This window comes from Pelobates fuscus, chromosome 2 (assembly GCF_036172605.1).
Source record: "Pelobates fuscus isolate aPelFus1 chromosome 2, aPelFus1.pri, whole genome shotgun sequence".
Classification (NCBI taxonomy): Eukaryota; Metazoa; Chordata; class Amphibia; order Anura; family Pelobatidae; genus Pelobates; species Pelobates fuscus.
Genome location: NC_086318.1, coordinates 189,679,050 through 189,703,547, shown reverse-complemented (window position 1 = coordinate 189,703,547; position 24,498 = coordinate 189,679,050). Strand labels below are relative to the sequence as shown.

The 24,498-nt window shown below is 43.5% G+C and overlaps 1 protein-coding gene across 1 annotated transcript in view; it reads right to left on the bottom strand.

Moving 5' to 3' along the window:
• Positions 1 to 24,498, bottom strand: part of BCKDHB (branched chain keto acid dehydrogenase E1 subunit beta) — a 270,779-nt gene that overhangs the window by 202,267 nt on the left and 44,014 nt on the right. The window contains exon 3 of the mRNA XM_063443021.1: positions 21,857 to 21,925. Within this exon, the coding sequence (XP_063299091.1) occupies positions 21,857 to 21,925 (69 nt within the window). The remainder of the gene's footprint in view (positions 1 to 21,856; positions 21,926 to 24,498) is intronic.

The following is a 24,498-nucleotide window of genomic DNA, read 5'->3' as shown; positions in this document are numbered from 1 at the left end:
ACACACTCTTAACTATCACCCTGATGCACTCTCATCTCATTAGTCTAGCAGTTATATTCCTGTAAACAGCTTCAATTCTGTCCTTCAATCTCTCCTCCATGCTATTAACCTGATAGTTATGAGCATTGTCCCAATGACTAAATCATTGACTCTGCTGCTCCACGGGTGTATCAAACACAGCCTAGTTTTGCCAAGTCTAACAAGATTGTTGTTTTACTACCTAGCTGCGCATAAACCATGTAATGTACATCTTACACAGCTGAATCCCATGCATCCACTGTCCATACTGCAAATGCTACTAATAGGTCTTAAGCCCCAGCCTGCACCTGGTGTAAATCTAGCATGTCTTACCTGTTTTCCTAATAAGCTCAAAGCGAGTCCTGCATATATCGTCATAAGCAACGTGAACTTCCCTATGATCCTTGATTACATACTTACTTATACTGCTAATGAGTCCACACTGCTTGTGCCTTAAGCTTCAGTTGAAAACAACCGTAAATATATAACACTCTCGCATGTAGCCAATCGGATCCTATGATTCTTAGCATGCATTTAAACTCGAATACTAAGACATATATTACAGTACATCTGTTTTCACAAATTAATGTTATATAATACTCTAGCATGTAGCCAATCGGATCCTATGATTCCTAACGTGTACTTAAACTTGAATACTAAGACATATACTTCTGTCCACCTGTTTTCACAATTGATGTTTTAAGCGTGTTTATATACATATAAAATGAGGCTGATAAGTCTAGGAGATGATGTACTTTGTTATGCTGTCCTTAGCCTGTATAACCCCTGCAAGTCTCCCTCTCTTTATTCTGTATCACCATAATCATATGCCTCAATAAAAGAAAGATTTACAAAAAAAAAAAAAAAAATCACATACAGCCTCTCACCTATGTAAAGAAGTGCCTTGGATAACTTGATGAATAATTAAAAAAAAATCAAGCCGGCTGACAAGGGTGGATCAGTAGTGGTCATGAACACCCAGGACTACATCGCAGAAGGGAACAGACAGTTGTCCGATGTAAACTACTGTACTACAAAAAACTGTACAAGGACCCCACCAAGGAATATACAAGCTAAACTCGCAAAACATATCAAATCTTTCCGAAACACATACAGCATGAATTAGAAAATCTGATGTCTTCCAATCCTCAGATGGGAACCTTCTACATGCTGCCCAAATTCCACAAGCCAGGAAACCCTGGACGGACCATTATAACAGGTATGGGAACACTCACTGAACAAATATCTGACCTACTAGAAAACATTCTTAAACCTCTAGCTATTAAGACAGAGCTTTATACAGCACACAACAGACTTCCTCAATAAACTTAACCAAATAAATTAACTACCTGAAAATACTATACTAGTAACAATAAATGTAGACTCGAACATCCCACATAAGGATGGTGTAACGGACCGTTTAAGCACACAAGGGGATAAAATCCGTTTAGGAGATATTCCCCTTTCAGACAAAGGCAGCTTCAGTAAAACACCAACCTCCCGAATCGCATACAAGGGAATGCTCCAAACTGGAACCTCACTAATAGCTGCTAGCAGACGAACAAGAAAAACAGACAATCAGCTTACACTACTGGCAATCAGTCTCTAACAGCATACAGTGAATCCCCCCAAAAACGAGACAGAGCTCTGTGTTGAGGGTCAAGCAGTGGTCTGTTTAATGGCACCAAAAGAACCTTCTTTTATTACAGTTTCCCTTAGGTAGGACCACCCTCAGGGTGTTACAAAATAACCAATCATAGACGTACATTACAGAAGACACTCCCAGCATTTACGCACAAAATCCTCCCCTCTGCCTGTGATATAATTATGGTACACAATGGGTTAACATAATTATCACAGACAGTAAAAATTGTTTTCCCACATACCCTCTAACTTTAAAACCATACATCTACTCTCCATAAAAATTATATTTAAACTCAGCATACTTTAAACATAAACACTCTCAAAAATCATACAAATCCCCCCAGTAGATAAAAAGATAGCCGGAAGTCCTTTATTACCGACCGCAAGCACATTTTCCTGCCCAAAACAGTTCCATAGATTTGGGCTGTGCGGTCGGTCAATTTCCTGTAGAAAAACGGCTAAGTCCCATTTGAAGGCACGAACAGGTCCATTCGTGCAAATAGCACATTAAAACAGGATGTTCGAATTGTCGAACATACTTCAACTTTTACTGAAGTGTCGAAGTGTCGGCGACGGTAAGGGTCAGCGGTGTTCGTGTATTTGCGTTTTTTAGTTCCACAGATTCTTTAGCATACACCGCTGACCGCGTTCGACTAAATTAAAATGGCCGCCGCCACGTGTTCCTTTATCGAATGGCGGACACTTCGACGACTTCGACTGCATCCGAAGTGCCATATAAAAAGTGTCAATCCTTCCCCACAGTATTTAAAGGGCCAGAATGAGTGACATACACTCTGGTATGGCCGAATACTGTTTTTAAAGGGCCCAATCTCCCAGGGCCATAGTCCAAAGGCAGCGGGCGGGCAACCACAGATGGTTTTGAGGCCTGCATTAAAAGAGCAGTTACCGCTGGTATATGGTGCCTGCCAGACTACACAAAATTGACCGCACAAAACAAGAAACATGCTGGAGATGTGGGGAGACACCTGGCACCATGATGCACATTTGGTGGGCATGCCCAAAACTGACCACCCTTTGGGAAGAAATATCAGATACCATAGAGGGTTCCACAGGTGTAAGACTACCACACTCACCTGAAACTTACCTACTGCTCATATGGCCCCAAACACTGAACAAAGCGGATGCCTATCTCACATATCATATTATCACTGCGGCCCTAATGACTATCAGCAGACACTGTTAAAAAAACACGGCACCTAGCACACAACAATGCCTGGAGTTGGTGGACACCACCAAGAAGTACGAAACAGCAGCAAGACGAACACAAACAGCAAAGAATTTTTGGCTCATACCTTGGTACAAATGGGATTCATGGCGGCAACAAAATAAGCACACACCTAATACATCACAGGGCTAAAGAAATAGCCACACATCAAGCTATAAAGGCTAAATACATAAAACCCAACATGGAAGGAAAATCAGAATTTAAGGAAAAGGAATTGAAGGAAAAGACAGATAAAAAAATCTTCCCTCCCTTGTTAACCCCAGTTCCAAGGCTCTAGTGAGCCACAGAAGCGATAAAATGTACTGTATGAACCAACATTAAACATGCTAATGTATCTCCTCTTGAAATTCTGTACATGAACACAAATGTTTTGTTGCCTATGTTATGACAATAAGAACAGCGAACGTTCATAATGTTGAACTGTACCAAAATCAATAAAATATTATAGACAGCTACATTGTCAACGTCCCACTGGTGTGTAGGTCTGTTCGGCCTGTAAGTAGTGTTAGCAGCCAGTGCCAGAGATTACAGGAAGCTGTCCGCGTTGGACACTGAGGTGAGTCTCTGCCTTTTGCCCTTTCTCTCTGCTACAAGCGCCCGTGGGGTCGCCCACCTGTATTGAATTCCTGCTGTTTGCAGTTAAGAGGTCACCTCCTTCAATGTTGCACGCCACTGAAGTGCTGACCTGCTAAAGTCTTGAAAGACGCACAGTGAGTGCTGTTCAAAAATAAATGGTGATTGGCCTTTGACTTGTGCCATAAATGTGTCCTCGTCAGTTCGTGACCGTACTATGACATCTCTTGATACAGAGGACTTGTTTGTAAGGCTTCCTGGGAGTCCGTATATCCCATCTAGTAGCGTTCCTTTAGCCTGCGTGGGCGTTAGAGTAGTGGAGATTAGCCTCCTGATGAACTGTGGGAGCAAGTCAGCATCACCAGCATCTGGGATCCACCGGATTTTTAAATTGTGCTGTCTTGCCATATCTTCCAGCTGTCCCACTTTTGGCGTCAACTCTGCACATGGAAGGAATACCTCATGTATCTGAGCTGCTGTGGTGTCTTGTTTGACTCAGAGGCTGCGGACAGTTTCCTCCGTGGAGTTCATCCTGCATGCCAGAGTGCTGAGGTCTGTTTTCAGGACTGCCATTTCCGATGCAATGTAGGCCTTGATCTCCGTCACCATCGCGGTGATGTCTGTTTTTGTGGCCCACTTCGGGTCCGGCTGCCGTTGGGGAACCGCTCTGCCACTTCAGAGTTGTGGATGAATCTACTCCTGTTCTATTTCGTCCTCCTCTGAGGCCGGTGTGGATCCACGTGGTGTATCTGGCATTAGAACTGCCATTTTAGGTCTGGATGGCTGGGTGAGTAAGAAACTGATATACCGGGTATGGATCCCGCTCGAACGTCGAGATTTGCTTGAGTGCTTGCCCATGGTCTCCTGCTTCAGTTAGTGCAAACCACCTCACCCAAATGGGACAATTTTAGGTTTCAAGACAGTTCTGTATGGGAGCTCAGGGTGCATGCGACCGCTCCGTTAGGTGGTTGGCTCTGCCCCCGATTTCCCCAAATATTTTGCATGGCAGATAGTTGGACAAGCCAAACCGACACATGGACACAACCAATGGACTATCTGAACTAAATTTAAATTGTCGGACAAAGTAATAAGGCCAGACGTTGTTCCGTTGCATAGAATATACAGAAGCTACAAACAAAAAATATAGTGTATGCCGATACATTTGACATTGACACTAACCAGTCCATACCCAACATACAATGTAATTTGCATTAAAAGAGAGGTAATGAGGGTGGCATGTTGCAACTATTGGTGTAGGATATATTTGTTTAGAGAGTTCCTTTTTTTTTTTTTTTAAAGAGTAGGAAAAGTATGGAGGTAACCTTGAGTATTACAGAATATAAAACCATTCATTCATAGTAATTCATAGTTAAGAAAGGAGAAAAAAAAAAACTTGAGTTGATATGTGTTTATTTTCACTCATACTTAAAAATAAGCTGAAAAGAATGTGTGAACATGTGCCTCAAACAAGCCAAGATTAAAACGCTAGAATTGCAAATTCTATGATATAAACAGCGGATTTACTTTTTTTTGTAATGGGAAAATGTAATATTTGTTTAATACCATAAAAGAGAATGGTATTTTTCCTGGCATTGATGGTGGACAAATTGCTAACTCACATACAGCATTCTGGGATAAAACGAAGCCAGTAGTTGGCTACAATAGAATGCCAAATACTCTAAACTCAAGGATGTACATACAAACCAAGAACTTGTGCTAACAGTCAGAGGAACAAGCTGCCAGCAAATTAAACAGGAAACCTTCTCAGTTTAGGGTTTTCCCAAATAAAAAAAAAAAACCAAAAAAACAACATGTAGAAATAACTGTATCCGAGAAGGAATGATCCATAAAGGAAGAACCACCCCCACTTCCCCACTCAAAAAAAAACCCACCTTATTTTATAGGTTATTAAAGTTTAAAAAAATTTAAAAAATATAGTGTGGCATGTCTGGTGATGAAAATTACAATAAAGGCATACCTTTAGTTAGCCACATTGGACTCTCCTGCTTTCCATTAGTGAGAGGCCCATATATTAAAGATATCAAAGTTTGAACCTCAAAGTAAACACTCACCTGAAAATATTACATCACTAGAGCACAAAATACAATTTGTTTGGCTAACCAATTTAACGTAGGTTAGCAGTCATTAAAGACTGTTTTAATTTAAAATAAAAAAATAAAAAAAGTTTTGTATAATATAATTGGAACTAGAACAGATTCATCTAATATTTAGAATGTCATATTCACAACCGTATTCGCTGATTGGCTGGTTAGATTTTATATTTATTTACAAAAAGTGCAGACATTTTGAAACCTGATGCGTTTGTGACCAAGGCTTTTTTGGCACTTTTTCGATATGTTAATTCAACCACAATTTCACCCTTTTTAAGTGCACTCATACATATTAAATATAATTTATTAGAGGAGAAATATGTCTTTCTTTTGATACCCTATATGTATACATAACAGACTGTATATTAGTAAACTAAAAAAAAAAATCGGGGGGGGAAATGCACTTTAAAAAATCTATTTTACATTTCATATACTATACACCAAGCGCAACTAACAAAACCATCTTAAAATAGATTCGCCAATTAGATCTGATTGCCCTTGATCCAATCCGTAATACTATTTCTAACAATGTATTCCTGACAGTGCTGGAATACATAATCAATATGTTATATCAAAGTTATTTTACGGGGCTTTTGCCTGAGCCTTGACAAAGATGACTGCCTAACTCGTGAGCTCCACTGAAAAAAGCCAATATATAGAATCAAACCTGCAGCCACAGCACAGACCATGGGCCGCAAATTAAAACTGTCCCTCTGAAAATCTCGTGAGGTTTACAATCTGGGTCACACTCGAGACCAATGAATGGCTTTGTCCAACTTCAGTTCAGCTCCCACCACGAGGAACTAAGCGCTCATGTGCCATCTTCGCCCCTTTCATTCCCATCGTCCCCAGGTCACACTGGAGCAGAGCATTACTGCAGACCTGTAAGTCCTGATGGCTGTGTTGGTAAGCAGAGTGGATCTCCAGACGATCTAGAGATCCTTTTTACCTAATTTAACATCTTCCAAAACTTAAACCCTTTCCTTAAAACCAAATTTAAGTTTTCAAAGCCTAAACTCGTAACATAAACCTTTACATTAATCCTAATTTTAACTCTTAAAACTAAATACATTATGTACGATATGTCATGGTTAGACACCCCAACATGCAAACAGTGATTCAAGTTCTATCTTATATAAAATATAGATGTATTATCGGGGCCTTAGAGTGGATAGGCTTAATTTAATAATGTAAGGTATAGAGAATTGCCAAAAACCAGCCATGGTCAGAATAGGAGTCAGACAGCTAAACAAGAATAGAGCCAAGGGTAAAGGATATCAGAAATCAAAATAAACAGTGAAACCAAGCCAAGCCAATTACCATACAAATAAAAAAAGGAACGCTCAGGCTACTAAAAACCAAGACAGGGTAATGAAAGGAGGTCACAAAGGCTTAATATGCGCCCCTGTGGCATCTGACTGGTGTCACTGTTCTCGCCAAAAACCACGCTATCCACGTCATGTGTGGGCATCCTACCAGTATCAATTGTCCATACGACAAGGCTCGGCGATTCTGACAAAGGGATGAGAAGGCAGAACATTCTGCGTCATTGCGAATGTCAGAACGAAGTCCTATGTCATTGCGTCCGCCTAAGGGATCTCGGATCAGCCATGGCCCCAAAATACAAAATTTATTCTAAAATTAAGATTAAACAAATTTTATATTACAACTATAACACCTCTCAAGTTTTTTAAGGGACTTGCATTACTTTGAGATAACTGTCTTATTCAAAAGGCTTTAACTTTGAAGACAGTTGCCTCATGCATCTGATTATTGATTATGCGTGCGTCCTTGCACAAAACACGTTACGGCTGACGGGTCAAGATGGTCTGGAGTTACCCATTTTTCTATTTTGAATTTATTTATACAGAATAAAAGTTTTTTTTGCACTATGCTGACAGCGATAGCTCTATGCTTCCTAGGAAGAAAAATGCATCTTCGACTATGTACCCAAAAATCCTTGCACCGGCCCTGCACAGACGCACCTGTCAATTGAGCAGTTGAGAGTTAAATGTAAAAAATATTTATACGTTTTTCTTTACTTTTTTTAAAATGCCACTTAAAGATTTTACTGATAAATGAAATCTATTCAAATTTCAGCGAACTAAACATGATCCACAGAAACACAAACATGGATCTTTTCTGATGCTGGCTCGGTTTCTGATCTGCCTCCTTTAAGTGATTAAATCAACCAATCACAATGCTTGCATAGGAAAGCATTGGATTGGCTGAGATTGTCAAGGATAAATTCGGAGTAATGACATCACCCTACCCGACAGCTTATAACTATTCTCTTGTTATTTATCCCCTTTACTCTTGGCAAGGCATTGATATATAAAGATAAATGACCCTCTGAATAAAATTTGTCTATCAGTTGAAGCGAATCTGCATGTCCATGGATGCCGGTCTGTAAGAACTGGAAGTGTTCCAATATTACAAGTTAATTAAGGGATTAGGAGGGCAAAGTCCTATAAAAGAACACTACTATGGAGAGAGAAGAACCCTATTGTATTGCTATCGTTTGCAAAATTAAGGATAATCACCTAATGGATCAGCTCACAGCACAAATGTGCTGTGTGCAGCACTGCCCCAGGAAGCAACTCTAGTAGCCATCAAAAGAGTGGCCACTAGACATGTCCATAGGCTGTAATGTAAACACTGCATTTTCTCTGAAAAAAACAAAAAAAACTGTTTACTGCAAAAAGCCTGCAGGAACGGACTATACGCACCTGAACAACTACAATAAGCTGCAGTTGTTCTGGTGACTATAGTGTCCCATTTATTGTTTTTCATGAAATATATTTGTAAAACCTGGAATTCATAACTAGCACAAACATTGGATACAATAATAATATAAATAAAATGTGTCCATCAGTTGAATTAAAAGATCCCTAAAAAATTACCAAGCTACATCCAGATGCCTGCATTACAACTAGGCACCTACACATAAAACTAATGTTCACTGGTTCCCACTGGTTGTGGATCCAAACAGAGGAGATGATATCACATAATGAAGTAATAAAACTGCATAACAAGTTGAGAATGTAGTAAGAACTAGTAGAAGGAAAGTTGAGGACAAAGCATAGCCTTATCCATTTTTACTTTGTATTTCCAGCACTACAGATTTAAAATTACACTTCAGGTACGTGGTCTGACCATGCAGAGGTCTCGATTACCCTTGGGAACCTCTGTGCCGCATCCCCTTGGACATGGAGACTTAACGCCTCCTTACTACGAGACCCCATGGTTAGAGAACAAATACAGGCGGAGATAACGGATCTCTTCGCCCATAACGACACACCTGAGGTAGGGGTACCCACGGTGTGGGCAGCACATAAAACAGTAGTGAGGGGTGCCCTTATCCGCCTAGCAACGATGAAGAAAAAGCAAAAGCTGTCGACTTTAGAGAGACTTCTTAGGGAACTTAAGACTGCAGAGCAGAGACATCAGACCTGCCCGGACGGGGAAACACTGGGACGGGTGGAGGCCAAGCGACATGACATACAAGCATTGCTCGTAGATGACGTAGCGAGATCACTGTCATGGTCTAAACGTTCCTTTTATGAAAAAGGGAATAAAATGGACACTCTGTTGGCTAGGACCCTACGGCCTCGACAGGGACGTACACATATCACATCCATACGACACACAGACGGATCCATAAAAACGACTCCAGGTGACATTGCGGGTGTCTTCCGCGACTTTTACAAAGCACTATATAACCACACTCCTACAGACGGACAGAGTCTGGACCTGGAGTCGGAACGTATCCAACAGCTTTTTGAGGGATCTCGACCTACCGAAACTCTCCAGAGAGGCGAGGGCCCAGATAGCGGCGGAGATAACTGAAGAGGAAATAGACAGGGCAATCACGGGACTTAAGGGGAATAAAGCACCAGGGCCGGACGGTTTTGATGGGTCTTATTACAAGAAATTTCGGGAAGAGCTAGTACCACACTTGCTTAAACTATTTAACAACTTTAGAGATGGGGGGGCGCACCGAACCCGGACATGGCACTGGCATCCATTGTATTGCTTCCCAAGCCAGATAAGGACCCGTTGCTACCCAGTAGTTACAGACCCATATCCCTCATAAACCAGGACATGAAAATACTAGCCAAGATCCAAGTGGATAGACTTTCCCCACACATAACTTCCCTAATAGACCCCGCTTAAGTGGGCTTTATCCCCGGGAGGCAGCTTTTTGAAAATACCCGTCGGAATATAGATCTCATATGGAAACAAACAGTCACGAACACACCTACCCTGGCGGTCTCGATTGACGCTGAAAAAGCTTTCGACCGCGTCAATTGGCATTATATGTTTACAGTGTTGCAACATTTGGGGTTCCCGGCAGAATACCTTACAGTGGTAAAAGGCTATGTACAGCAATCTTAGGGCACAGGTCCGGATCTCGGGCGCGCCCCCCTCTCCCTTCCAACTTTATAATGGCACCAGGCAGGGATGTCCACTCTCCCCGCTACTTTTCGTAATTTCGCTAGAGCCCTTCCGACAGGCGCTCCGAAAGCACCCAGAGATTCAGGGGGTGCGGGTGGGGGGACGGGAATTTGTAGCAGCGGCTTACGCGGATGACATACTTTTGACGCTCACGAGGCCTATGGATTCTATGAGGGCGCTGAGCAAGGTTTTAGACACGTACGGGGAAATTTCAGGCTTCAAAGCCAATATGGCAAAATCGAGCGCACTCCCCATTAATATGCAAGCGGCGGATATAGAGCAGATACACAGGGCGCATCATCTAAAGATGGAAACGCACTCTCTCAAATATCTGGGAATTCATTTAACGGCCAACCCGGATGATCTTTACTCCCACAACTACACGCCCTTGTGGCACACACTGACTAGAGACATGGACAGATGGACCGATAAGCCAATATCTTGGGTGGGGAGGATTCATTCTGTAAAGATGAATCTGCTCCCAAGGTCCCTCTTTTTATTCCAGGCCCTTCCGATCCCCTTGACTAAAGCGCAACTTTCCCCACTCCAAAGAGCGATTGGTGACTTTGTATGGCAGCATAAAAGGCACCGCATCTCTAGACACGTCCTGTATCGGCCAAAGACGAGGGGGGGCTTGGACTTCCAAGCCTATATCACTATTACATGGCGGCACAGCTAGCTCAAGTCGCGTTATGGCACTCACCCCCTGATGAACGGAAATGGGTAGAAATAGAGTCACGTATGATGGGACCGGATCTCCCCCAGTTTGCGATGTGGGTCCCCAGGGAGCACAGGCCGCTGCTGAGGGTCACCTGCCCAGCAATCCTGAACTTCCTTCGGCTGTGGGATACCTGCAGCCGGAGGTATGGGTTGGCATCTTCCCCCTCCCCACTTATGCCAATATTACGCAATAGAGGGTTTATTCCAGGTATGGAGGCAGGGAATTTTAGGAACCTAGAAAGCGCGGGTCTGCAAAGATTGCAACACTTGTTCCAGGGCTCTGCCGTAGTTACTTTTGACCACCTCAAACAGGGAAGGCACTTAACACCGGCAGACTTCTTTCGATATCTGCAGATCAAAGATTACGCTAGCCAACCCCACATAAAAGCAATAGCACAAAAGACACTGACTTTCTTTGAATCCATGTGTGACTTGGGGAGTATGCCAAGGGGACTCATAACACGACTATACGCACACTTATGCTCCGAATCCCGGGATTGGGGAGACCTGACGTACATTGCACAATGGGAGCGAGACTTGGGGGAAGAACTCAAAGGTGTAGAGAGTGGCAAGAAACATGGGAGGCCAGCAGGTCAACCTTGGTATGTGTAACATTACAGGAACAAGGATAAACAGTTCTGGTATACCTAATGTAATGCCCAGGGGAGAGGGAGTCTGACTAACAGTAGGTCGCTCAAAACTGGAAATTAGGGATTCACTAAAACCTATACATAAATAGAACACTCTGCTATAGTATGCAGACACCAGGAGCTAACCTATGATGATGGCTGGGTATGGTAGAAGGTACAAGTATAGAAATTACAGGTATTTAAATGCGTACTGTGCCTTTAAGATATAAGAAATGTGTGCTGTGCCTTTAAGAAAACTAACATAGTATGCGTGGCAGGTTTAGTGGCAAAGATAAAATAAAATAAAATAAAATAAAATAGAACGGAGGGAATAAAAATGATAGTAAAAACAAAAAATGAATCGAATAAGCAACAGATAAAAACAGAGCGTGAAAATGGAAAAAATAAAAAAAAAGTATTAATGCAAAAATAATAATAAAAATGGAAATAGGTAAATAATAAAATGCAGCCGATGATATGTGCAGTGCAAATATCTCTATCCCTGATATAAAACAGGGTAGTTGATATCCGCTCCAAATATTATACTTTGTATATTTCAAAGATGCGATTCAAATGTTCAAAAGTATAGTAGCAATACAGTATAAGGAACTGGATGCTAGGGTAATACAAAAAAAATGTATCACTAGAAGTAGAAAGCAATGGTACAAACTGGATGTGTATAACATAAACCAGTTTATTGATAAAAATATAAAAATATAATTCAGGAACAGTTCATACAGTTGTTACCAGTCTAATGAGGCTCAGAAAAGTGCAGAAACCCTTGGATTTGGCTGGGATTGATGTGGATTGACTTCGGCCGATGAGCTTTAGAAATCCTGCTGCCGGTGAGGACGGCGGGCTTCTCTGTGTGCGTCCCGATAAGGATCTCTCTCCAGGGGACATGCTCTGCAAACGGCTCCACTCAGCAAATGCGCCAAAGGTCCTGTGCGAATACTGATCTCTGCTGGTAAACACTCAGTATGCTGGAACTCAGTCCTGATGAATCACTGTGTCTTGTCTAACGCGTTTCGTAGTAGAGTGCCCTACTTCTTCAGAAGTCTTTGCCACTAGACCTGCCACGCATACTATGTTAGTTTTCTTAAAGGCACAGCACACATTTCTTATATCTTAAAGGCACAGTACGCATTTATATACCTGTAATTTCTATACTTGTACCTTCTACCATACCCAGCCATCATCATAGGTTAGCTCCTGGTGTCTGCATACTATAGCAGAGTGTTCTATTACAGGAACAAGCCCTAAAAACAATGTTCCGTTGGTATACGACCCCAGTCAAGTTGCTTAAGATGCGCAAAACCACCACGGACGATTGCTGGAGGGGGTGCGGGGAGAGGGGGACTTACCTGTATATGTGGTGGGGGTGCCCGAGGGTCACTGGATTCTGGGAAGCCATACAGGACCTTATGACGCAAGTTTTTTCTAGAGCTCCGGACTTAGACCCATGGGTGTATCTCCTAAATAGGACCATAGACGGGTGGACAAAAAGGGAGCAAAAACTGATCTACAAAATTACATTGGCCGCAAGGCAAGCGATCGCATACACATGGTTGAAACCGGAGACACCACACATAGAGAGTGTTATTGCGCGAATAATGGAGGTGCGCCTGACGGCTAGGCTTAGGGGGTCCCTGGGAGCGTTCAGAAGACTGTGGGAGCCTTGGGATGAGAGTCCGCTGGGCGCCTAGGGCACGGGACGGGACTTCTGCGGCTCTGGGGGCCGGCCGGTGGGCCCGCATCCTCCTCCCCCCCCCCTCTTTCCCTCTTTCCTCCACCGCGGCTGCCTCCGTCGTGCCTCCACGCCCCGTCTTGCCTAGTCGCTTTACTTTTCTTCTCTGTTCTTTCTACTTACACTCTCCTCGTATCGGCACCATGAACCTCTCCTATAGGGAATGGTGCTGATGACTCTTACGGTACAGCAAACCTTGCATCTGAATTATGAGATAGCATACCCTATGTCTCAGTCAGAAAGTGGAATGGGGGATTGTGACACACGGGTTCATGTTAAAGACCCATTGTTGGAAACCTGTTTTTTCACTATACACATGTACTACGCTACAACAGGGATGTCCCTGTGCTGTAATGTGACATGCAAAATATGTTTTTCACTTGTCAGATTGTGATAATATGTTGCACAACAAAAATAAATAATTTAGGGGCGTGGCCTAACCACCGAAGCGGACAGACGCACGGCCTCAGAGCTCCGGCTAAAACGGGGGAAAAAAAACCCTAAAACAGCGGTGACCCACCAACAAAAGACACCCAAAAGGCTCCCAAACGGCCCCCAACACTCATCTGATGGGCAAAAAAACTGAAGCCCGACCGACCCCAGCAGGGGAGAAGCATCGGAGACCTGTGGTGGCAGGCGGATGGCGCCCAGGAGTCTGCGTTGGCATCCCTCCATGGCGGCTGCTCCGACTTCTCAGACGAGATGTCGGAGGACGGGGATGAAGCCCAAGCACTGGCAATGCTGCAGCAACCGGCAACGCGAGCAGCGCCTCCGCGTGCATCTCCGGACGCCGCCCCGGTCACCCTAGCAGCCATCAAGGAGATCATGGCGGATTTTCATACTAAGATCTCGGCGGATGTGGCCTTGATTCGAGAGGACCTGCGGGGCCTGACAGGCCGCCTCGGGGAGATGGAACGCAAGACACAAACCCATACACAGCAAATTACAGCGGTAACACAACGGGTGGAAGAGCTCACGAAACAGAGCGCACAGCACGAGAGCAGGTTTGATACCCTAGAGGATAAATGGAGACAGAGGAACATCAAGTTCAGGGGTGTAGGGGAGTCGGTGCCGCCAGAAGAACTCCCACACTTCGCCAGGCGCCTTCTGACAGCCCTACTCACGCCGAAGCAGGCTAAAACGATAACGCTAGAGGGCATATTCCGACTCCCGAAACCACTCAAAGCTCCAACCGCGGCCCAGGGGACATAATACTACAGTTCCAGACCCTCAGAGACAAAGCAACTGTCATGGCGGCCGCCAGAGGGCAAACCCCCTACAATTTTGAAGGAATGTCCTTAACTCTCTTTGCTGACCTGTCGGGGGGTACCCTTGCTTGGCAAAGGTCGCTCCGACCTCTTACCTCCCTCCTACGCAAGAACACCATCAGCTATCGCTGGAGCCAGTCCCACTCTCTACAAATCCCACGTGGGGACACCATCATCACCATAAGGGACCTACCGGAAGCTTCCCGCCACTTGCAAGCACTAGGACTGCCATCGGACTCGCTGGGCCCGACAAACCCTCATGGATGGGACCCCGGGGTGACTCCTGACTTTGTGCCCAGGGAACAAGCACTGAGAACCAAGCCTGCCAGATCACAGGCCGCTGCCCAACTAGACCCGTCTAGAGTGTAGACATGGAGCCGGGACAGTACGCTCTCTAAGGTCCGCACCGCGGCCATCAACTCCAATGTCTCGGCTAGCCCACCACCTGATGGAATAGACAGAGCTGGATTATGGGCCTGACGACGGGCTGGTAACTTTACTTGATAACCGAAGTTGCTAATATGCCATAACACAAGCAACATGTTTTTTCATATCTAGCCTTTTCATTTTTGCGATCTCTCCTCAGGCTGTCTCTAATGACTCTGTGGGGCAACCCGCTCATCGACCAAGTGTTGTTTAAACAGTTTGAACCGTATTATTGATTGATACTACGTTATTGTTGCTACCACCCTGATTCTCGCATGTTTATGTGCCATACCTATTTCTACAACAGAAGCACCGACTACACTATTGCCTGACTTAAATCTAGGGGATAACACACAGCGGCTACACTCACCCTCCTCACCCCATATAGCTTAGAGGGCCAACGATACCAATGGGCCCACCGCTACACAACTAGGCTTGCATGTAATTCGGGGACCTGTCTCGCACACCTTACTCGCAGCAAGACACCACAAGCAATACAAGAGCCTCACAGGCCATAGCTCATCCTCACACACACACGTGAGGGACGAATTTACAACAGGCCCCTCTATGTAACACAGAGCAATTAGGCTCCCCGACTAACAAAGAGCACCCTGCAAACAGGACAGGACCCTCAACCACCACGTTACTTAACTACCTAGGGAAAGTCCTGTACAACGCTACAACCTCGCAATGCACCTAGAGAGTAGGCACGTATGTTAACCCACACCAGATGCACTTAACACACACGTGGTAACCCACACATGAAACACATACCTTTACTCCACTCCAGCCATACTACGGCTTAACCCTGTAATACCCGAACCTCGACTGCTATGTTTCCAGTTTAATTGTTCCGCATAAATGTTAACCACCCAAACCTTGCATGTTAATAGATTTTTTTTTTTTTTTTAAATGTGCGCTTATCCATGTAGCTCCATGTACAATCAGCACATGTGCTCAGTCTACTTATGCTTTGGGAATGCCTAATAGAGTGTGGTCTGCCGGGCGGACACAGTAATTGTTGAAAAGATCCACCGGTGTAAAACGTGCACATTTATAACTTACTTTTAAAAATGGTAACCTAGCCTATGTCGCGCTTACCTAACTTACTTATTCATAGCGACTAATCTAAGCCTACGCCACACAAACTGAATACTCACCAAGCCTCAGCTTACCTATAAGATGTGTATATTGTACCAGCATCATTTAGACCACTTAAAGCTAAGCAACTGTTCCTACCTTATATTTACTCTAACACAGCCAACCTGCCAAGCATCATTCAATTTACTTTTTTTATTACTACTATGCTACGAGCGGCTTACAACTTGTACCCTGGTATGTGTCTCCTGTTAACGGCCCAAACTAAACAAGCATAACCCAACCTAAACCAAGAGATAACTGCCAAGAATTAAACGGTATTAATCACTCTAAGAGTTTATATGTTCTGTACCATTGTCAGACTTACTTTTATGTACCTCTAGCTTAATCAATTGACAATTTGCATGTATTTACCGCTTTTTTTGTTCATATATCGCCTTACAACGTATAAGCTTGTGTAATTAAAAAAATTGTGCACTGTTTCAATGACATAACTATACGATAACTGTGATATGTTAGACAACCTAACGCTGTTGTGGCGTGGTAAGCTGTCTTGTATCTTTCACGTACGCAAAAATAAAGAATTCAAAAAAAAATAATTTTTAAAAAAATAAAATAAAGGTAGGCAGACAATGTAATAGAGCAGCGGGAAATGCTAGCAGGATGCTTGGTTGTATAGGGAGAGGTATTAGCAGTAGAAAGAGGGAAGTGCTCATGTCGTTGTACAGAACACTGGTGAGACTTCACATGGAGTATTGCATGCAATACTGGAGACCGTATCTTCAGAAGGATACAAATGCAGAAAGATAAGTCCTGCGCTCACTCCCATCACTGGGCGGCTGCAAATGACTACAGTACACATCAGCCCCAATATATAGTAAAAAAACAATTAAAAACAAGTTACCTGCGCTCTCTCCTTAATCCCTATGTATTTTTAAACAAATGGAGGTTTATTAGTTACCTCTCATGGCCATTGGAGGTAACTAAAAAACCTCAATTTGTTTAAAAATACATAGGGATTAAGGAGAGAGCGCATGTAACTTGTTTTTCTTTGTTTTTTTACCATATATTGGGGCTGATGTGTACTGTAGTCATTTGCAGCTGCCCAGTGATGGGAGTGAGCGCAGGACCTCTCTTTCTACATTTGTATCCATTTTTTTTATTACTCAGCCTTGTTACAATGCAGCCGCCCATCCCATGTGTTCCCGATTAAGGGTTAATAATGTATAGGGGTGTATATAAAAAATACCCCTTTCTGTCTCAGTAGAGATTTTTGCCAGAGGCTCAAGGAAGCAAGGTGAATGGTTAGAGTTAGGACCCACCTGGTGGGCTCTGCCTTGACGTTGGCAGGTGGGCTCATCCTCTCATTGCCATTGGAGGCAACTAAAAAACCTCCATTTGTTTAAAAATACATAGGGATTAAGGAGAGAGCGCAGGTAACTTGTTTATCTTCAGAAGGATATTGATACGTTAGAGAAGGAATACTAAACTGGTTCATGGATTGCAGGATAAAATTTACCAGGAAAGGTTAAAGGATCTTAACATATATAGCTTGGAGGAAAGATGAGACATTGGGGGTATGATAGAAACATTTAAATACATAAAGGGAATCAACACTAAAGGATCAGACTATATTTAAAAGAATAAAAACTACCACAACAAGGGGACAGTCTTAAATTAGAGGGGCAAAGGTTTAAGAATAATATTAGGAAGTATTACTTTACAGAGAGGGTAGTGTACGCATGGAATAGCCTTCCAGCTGAAGTGGTAGGAAGTTAAAGCATGCATGGGATAGGTATAAGGCTATTCCAGCTATCAGATAAGGCCAGGGACTAATGAAAGTATTTAAAAAATTGGGCAGACTAGATGGGCCGAATAGTTCTTATCTGCCGTCACATTCTGTGTTAAAGGACCACTCTAGTGCCAGGAAAACATACTCGTTTTCCTGGCACTAGAGTGCCCTGAGGGTGCCCCCACCCTCAGGGACCCCCTCCCGCCCGGCTCTGGAAAGGGGAAAGGGGTAAAAACTTACCTTTTTCCAGCGCTGGGCGGAGAGATCTCCTCCTGCTCTCCTCCTCCGATCCGCCTCTTCTCCTCCCCGTCGGCTGAATGCAGGGCCGGCGCGTCCATAAGGCGGCACAGGCGGCCGCCTTAGGGCGCACGGGCTCTGGGGGCGCAAGATTTCAGTGACCGGCAGGAGGGAAGCTCTCCCTCCTGCCGGGCCACCATCTCGGCCCCCGGTGCGGCGTGCGGCTGTGCCGAGATCAGATGCGGCGAGGGAGCTCTAACCTCTCTGCTCTGCTCCCTCGCGCGCTGCCTGTCTGCTGATACCGCGAGAGCCGGAATATGACGTCATATTCCGGCTCCCGCGGTATCAGCAGACAGGCAGCGCGCGAGCGAGCAGAGCAGAGAGGTTAGAGCTCCCTCGCCGCATCTGATCTCGGCACAGCCGCACGCCGCCCAGCAGCCCCACTGGACCCCAGGGAAGGATTCCTCATCCACACCAGCTCTCCAGGTAGGGAGGCTGGGTGGAAAATATGTATTTGTAAAATAATTAGTCAGTGTCTGTGTGTGTGTGTCTGTGTGTCTGTGTGTGTGTGTGTCTGTGTGTGAGTGTGTGTGTGTCTGTGTGTGAGTGTATGTGTCTGTGTGTGAGTGTGTGTCTGTGTGTGAGTGTGTGTCTGTGTGTGAGTGTATGTGTCTGTGTGTGAGTGTATGTGTCTGTGTGTGAGTGTATGTGTCTGTGTGTGAGTGACGGCGTGTGTGTGTGTGTGCGAGTGACGGCGTGTGTGCGTGTGTGTGTGCGAGTGACGGCGTGTGTGTGTGCGAGTGACGGCGTGTGTGTGTGTGTGTGCGAGTGACGGCGTGTGTGTGTGTGTGTGCGCGAGTGACGGCGTGTGTGTGTGTGTGCGAGTGACGGCGTGTGTGTGCGAGTGACGGCGTGTGTGTGCGAGTGACGGCGTGTGTGTGCGAGTGACGGCGTGTGTGTGTGCGAGTGACGGCGTGTGTGTGTGTGCGAGTGACGGCGTGTGTCTGTCAAATCAGTGAGAGTATGTTTGTCATTGAGTCTGTGTGTGACTATCAGTGTGTCTGTCAATGAGTCTGTGTCTGTCAGTGTGTACAGAGTGTAGCGGAGCGGAGCGCGGTACAGGAGCTTCTGTTTCCTGTACCTGGCCAGACTGACAGGAGGTGCTCACAGAGAGAGCACTCCCTGTCAGTTCGGCCGGGTACAGAAAACTGAAGCTCCTGTACCGCGCTCCACTCCGCTACACTCTGTACACACTGACACACCAGGAAGAAGAGTGTGACCACTAAAGGGGTGTGGGGTGCACCAAGGGACAGGGAGGGAATGGGAGAGAAACACCAAGAGACAGGGAAAAGAGGGGGGAGGGGAGAAGAACACTAAGGGACAGGGAAGGGACCAGGGAGGGGCTGGTTAAGAGGCACATAGGTGAAGATGTTTTTTTTTTTGGAGGGGGGGGGGGGCGGAAAAATGCATCTTCGCCTATGTACCTAAAAATCCAAGCACCGGCCCTGGCTGAATGCGCACGCGCGGCAAGAGCTGCGCGCGCATTCAGCCGGTCACATAGGAAAGCATTCTCAATGCTTTCCTATGGACGCTGGCGTGCTCTCACTGTGAAAATCACAGTGAGAAGCACGCAAGCGCCTCTAGCGGCTGTCAATGAGACAGCCACTAGAGGACATAGGGGGAAGGCTTAACCCATTCATAAACATAGCAGTTTCTCTGAAACTGCTATGTTTATGAAAAAATGGGTTAACCCTAGAAGGACCTGGCACCCAGACCACCTCATTAAGCTGAAGTGGTCTGGGTGCCTAGAGTGGTCCTTTAAGACGTTCTGGCTTTAATAGGAGTCTTATTAGGATTGGGTGCAATAATACAGATAGGAGACGCACTCAATCCCAGCAGCCACCCGGTGCTCCGGAGCAGGACCTGCAATCCCACAACAATAAGGACTACTCACTTCTCTTTCTCTGTTCTTCCTCATCTACTACTGCTGGCTTTATTTTTGTTGCTCCACCTCTATGTGCTACTCTTGGCTGCTTATAAAAAGGTTCAGGAGGTACTATTGACTTCATAAAATAAAAATGGCAGTTAGGAATGTACAAATGTGATTTGATCATTTTGTTTTTCAACCTGGTTGAATCTGGTCATTTACTGTCTGATGATAAAGAATACATTAAAAAAAAAACAAAAAAAAAACACATCTTTCAGTCTTTTTCTAAAAGGGTAGTACAAATCCGCACCTCTGAGGATCTAGTAAGCAACCATAGGCACAGCAATTACAAACAGCAAACTGTATTTGAACCTAGGATTTTTTTCCATATTAAAATTGTGTTCCAAATTTATAATTAGTTCTGCAATATATGAACGAATATTAAATGAAGTCACACTGGAAAGGAATATTTTTTAATCCTGATCATAAATGAATCATTTTCCAAAATGAAAAACAAATGCTGATGATCCTCCTTAATTAAAACCTGACCAGTTTTCTTTAGTGACGAAACAATGGTTAAGAAATAACATTTTATGGTGGTGTTCTGTAGTTTTCACAGCGCATTTAATTAACCATTAAAAAAAAAAGCAATAGGTTTTGGTTTAAGACCTTTTCCATTGCTATTTTCTGAGGAGCGCAATCAAAACGCATAAGTAATTTGCATTAAATGAACATTAAAATATGGTGGATGTTTAGATTTCAAAACGTGAATAATAAATTATATTACTAAATTCACGTGGTTAGAAACCGTTTTTATAGGCAGGTCTTTAGAATAATTAGAAATGCATGTTTACACAAGAGGGAGGACATGGGGGGGCTTCTGTGCTGCCCTATAGTTCCTCATGTATGCAGGTTAACTCAGGAGTCTTAATGGATGACAACTATTATCATCCTCTGCCAACATGTCTGTTTTCTAGATCAAGCATTGCATTTTGTCACTGAACATTTGTGTCTGCTATAGAGCATGTACAGGCAAGAAATAGGAAAAGGATTATGGGAGTTGAGGATCATTAAACTTGGAGACACACAGATCTACTGCTCTTGCCATCAGTTTAGCCTTTTTTTTTAATTTGTAAATAGAATTCTTTTATGATTAGAGACTATTGAGTACTTGCTGCAGGATTGCGGTCTGCTCTTGAATTAACAATGATCCCTTTTAATGCCAGTGAAGTGAAGAGCAATTTATTTAGTCTCATCCTCCTGACCCTCAAAGGTTACAGATGAAACCTGTACAAGATCTATAAGAAAACTAAAACTATACCGTATATATAAAACACTAGGCCATTATTTTTGAAAATTGTAGGCATCTTAAGCCTTTCTCCAAGAAACAATTAAATGTAATTTACAGGATCATCTGAACATATATGTTCCCCTTTTCCTTTGTAACTTAAATAGACATGAATGCAACTTTAAACTGTTTTGTGAGTAAAATTAAGAAAAATGACTGGAAAAGAAACCTTTCAGAACATTTGTTTGCCGTGGCTGCAGGGAAGTGCATCATCTGTAGTGTTTGCATGCCACCTAGCGGTCATATGGGAAGAAAAATATTTGCAAATACAAAAGCTAAGCTTCAGCAAGTGGTTCTTATGTCCAAATGTAGCCAGATGTGGTACAACGAATATGGAAATAAAACGTATGTACTGATTTGGTAGCAATCAAGGGATAGATATTGGGGAGAGCCACAGATTTTGTCAAATCTCTTCAAAAATGTCAGCCAAAGACTGGAGAAACTGGAGTACTAAAGACTATTCATTATAAACTGTACATGTTGTGGTGTTTGATACTTAGAATGTCCCTTTAAGTTTAACTGAACATACATTTGAAGCATAAGCATCAAATGCGTAATTTGCAGAGCATAAACTGTGGGATGTCAAAGATTTTAAGCACATAATAGGAACTTACCATACTTATCTCTCAATCCGACTGTACATCGAAACACACCTCCAAAAGCAACATCCTCACCAAATATAACTGTAAAATATCAAGATTAAATGTGAGTTACTTATGGATTACAGCCATGAAAATACAGAAATACAGAGTAGACGTATGTACAAAATTGAACTACAAAGACATGTTTTGAAAGAATTACTGGAATCGCTCCATGCACAGTGACAAACATCTTCCATAAACACAAGAATGCTCAGTCATATATAATTTTACATGGTGTGCCACATCTTGTATAATTATAGCAGTGTTTTGAACGACCATCAAAATGTATTTTTATATATGTATTTAGTACAAACTTTTTGTAGATCTAAATACAGTCGTGACACAAGGTTTTAGAGCTGAAATTAGAAATGTTGTATTAGCTGTATTATTTATGAAGCTCCAGGTTGTAGTAAAGCGATATCTAAATGTTAACATTTAAGGTAATTTTAATTTGTAGCAATTCTAAACTCTCAACAAAATGTTGCCATTTGAATTATCTACATAATTTAAAGTTTAAAAAATAGCCCTGACAAAAACGGAGATGCTGTCAGTAAGTCACACAATGCTCGTCTCCATACAAGTAGAAATCCATCCACAAAGGAGATATCAAAGGACCGTCCGTAGGTGTGTAAGCAATTAAAGGAACACTATAGGCACACAGACCACTTCAGCTTATTGAAGTGGTCTGGGTGCAGTGTCCCTGCCCCCCTTAGTCCTGCAATGTAAAATATTGGAGATTTTTTTTTTAGAAACTGCAATGTCTACCAGATAGCCACTAGAGGCGCTTCCTGGATTTTACCGGACTCTGGGTAGTCCTAATGCTGAATGCCCTCACACACTACACAAGGACATCCAGCGTCGCTAAAATCCACATAGAAAAGCATCTAGTCAGTGCTTTTCTATAGGGAGGGCCTAATGAGCTTGAGGTGCTCACCGTGCATGCACATTAGGCCCCGTCTGGTGAGGTCGGAAAAGGTAGAGTGCCGAGGGACATTGGCGCTGGAAACAGTGAGAAAATAAAGCAGTATTTAACCCGGGGGGGGAGGGGTGACGACCAGAAAGCACTATAGTGTTAGGAATACATGTTCTAACATTATAGATTGCCTTTAAAACCTTTAAAAACACTCTACACACCCTATACAAAAATAAATCACCAATACCTAAAACCTTGTCTGTCGTTACTATACATTCGGAAACATTGATAATGTAGCGCACAACACACTGCAGACAATGAAATTCCGAATCCCTGTATCACTATCCAATTTTTTTTCTTGAAGGTGACCATGTTTGTTATATTCCTAGGATTTACAACCACTAAACTCTCATTCAGAGGAGGAATTGCTCCTCCCATACATATTACTTGTAGAAGATGTGGTTCCTATATTCAAAAAGGGTTCAAAATCCTTGCCTGAAAATTATAGACCTGTGAGCTTAACTTCTGTGCTTGGGAAAATATTTGAAAGGTTATTAAGGGATAACGGTTAGCAGCAAAAGGAAGAAGTAGAAGTATAGATCAGGGTGTTGCAGTGGATGTGATCTATTTGGATTTTTCCAAGGCATTTGATACAGTTCCCTCCTGCCAGGCCACCTTCTGGACCCCCCGGCGCAGCTGTGTTCTAACCAGTGAGAGTATGTTTGTCATTGAGTCTGTGTCTGTCAATCAGTGTGTGTGTCTGTCAATGAATGAGTGTGTGTCAGATCAATGAGTGTGTCTGTCAGTGACGTCTGTGTGTTTATCATTGAGTGTGTGTGACTGTTCGTGTGTATACACCACTTAGTGTAGCGTGGCGGAGCGCGGTACAGGAGCTTCTGTTTCCTGTACCTGGCCAGACTGACAGGAGGTGCTCACTGAGAGAGCTCTTCCGGCCAGTCCAGCCTGGTAGAGAAAACTGGAGCTCCTGTAGAGGATCTGCTCCGCTTGGCAACGCTACAAGAGAGGTAGGAGGCACACCAGAAAGGGGAGTGTGACCACTAAGGGAGTGGGGGGTGCACCAAGGGACAGGGAGGGAAGAGAAACACCAAGGGACAGAGAAAAGAGGGGGGAGGGGAGAGGAACACTAAGGGACAGGGTGGGGTGGGAACCACTAATGGACGGGTAGGGGAGAGGGGCTGGTTAAGAGGAACATAGGTGAAGATGTTATTTTTAGAGGGGGGGGCAGAAAAATGCACCTTCGACTATGTACCCAAAAATCCTTGCACCGGCCCTGCACAGACGCACCTGTCAATTGAGCAGTTGAGCGTTAAATGTAAAAAATATTTATACGTTTTTCTTTACTTTTTTTAAAATGCCACTTAAAGATTTTACTGATAAATGAAATCTATTCAAATTTCAGCGAACTAAACATGATCCACAGAAACACAAACATGGATCTTTTCTGATGCTGGCTCGGTTTCTGATCTGCCTCCTTTAAGTGATTAACTCAACCAATCACAATGCTTCCATAGGAAAGCATTGGATTGGCTGAGATTGTCAAGGATAAATTCGGAGTACTGACATCACCCTACCCGATAGCTTATAACTATTCTCTTGTTATTTATCCCCTTTACTCTTAGCAAGGCTTTGATATATACAGATAAATGACCCTCTGAATAAAATTTGTCTATCAGTTGAAGCG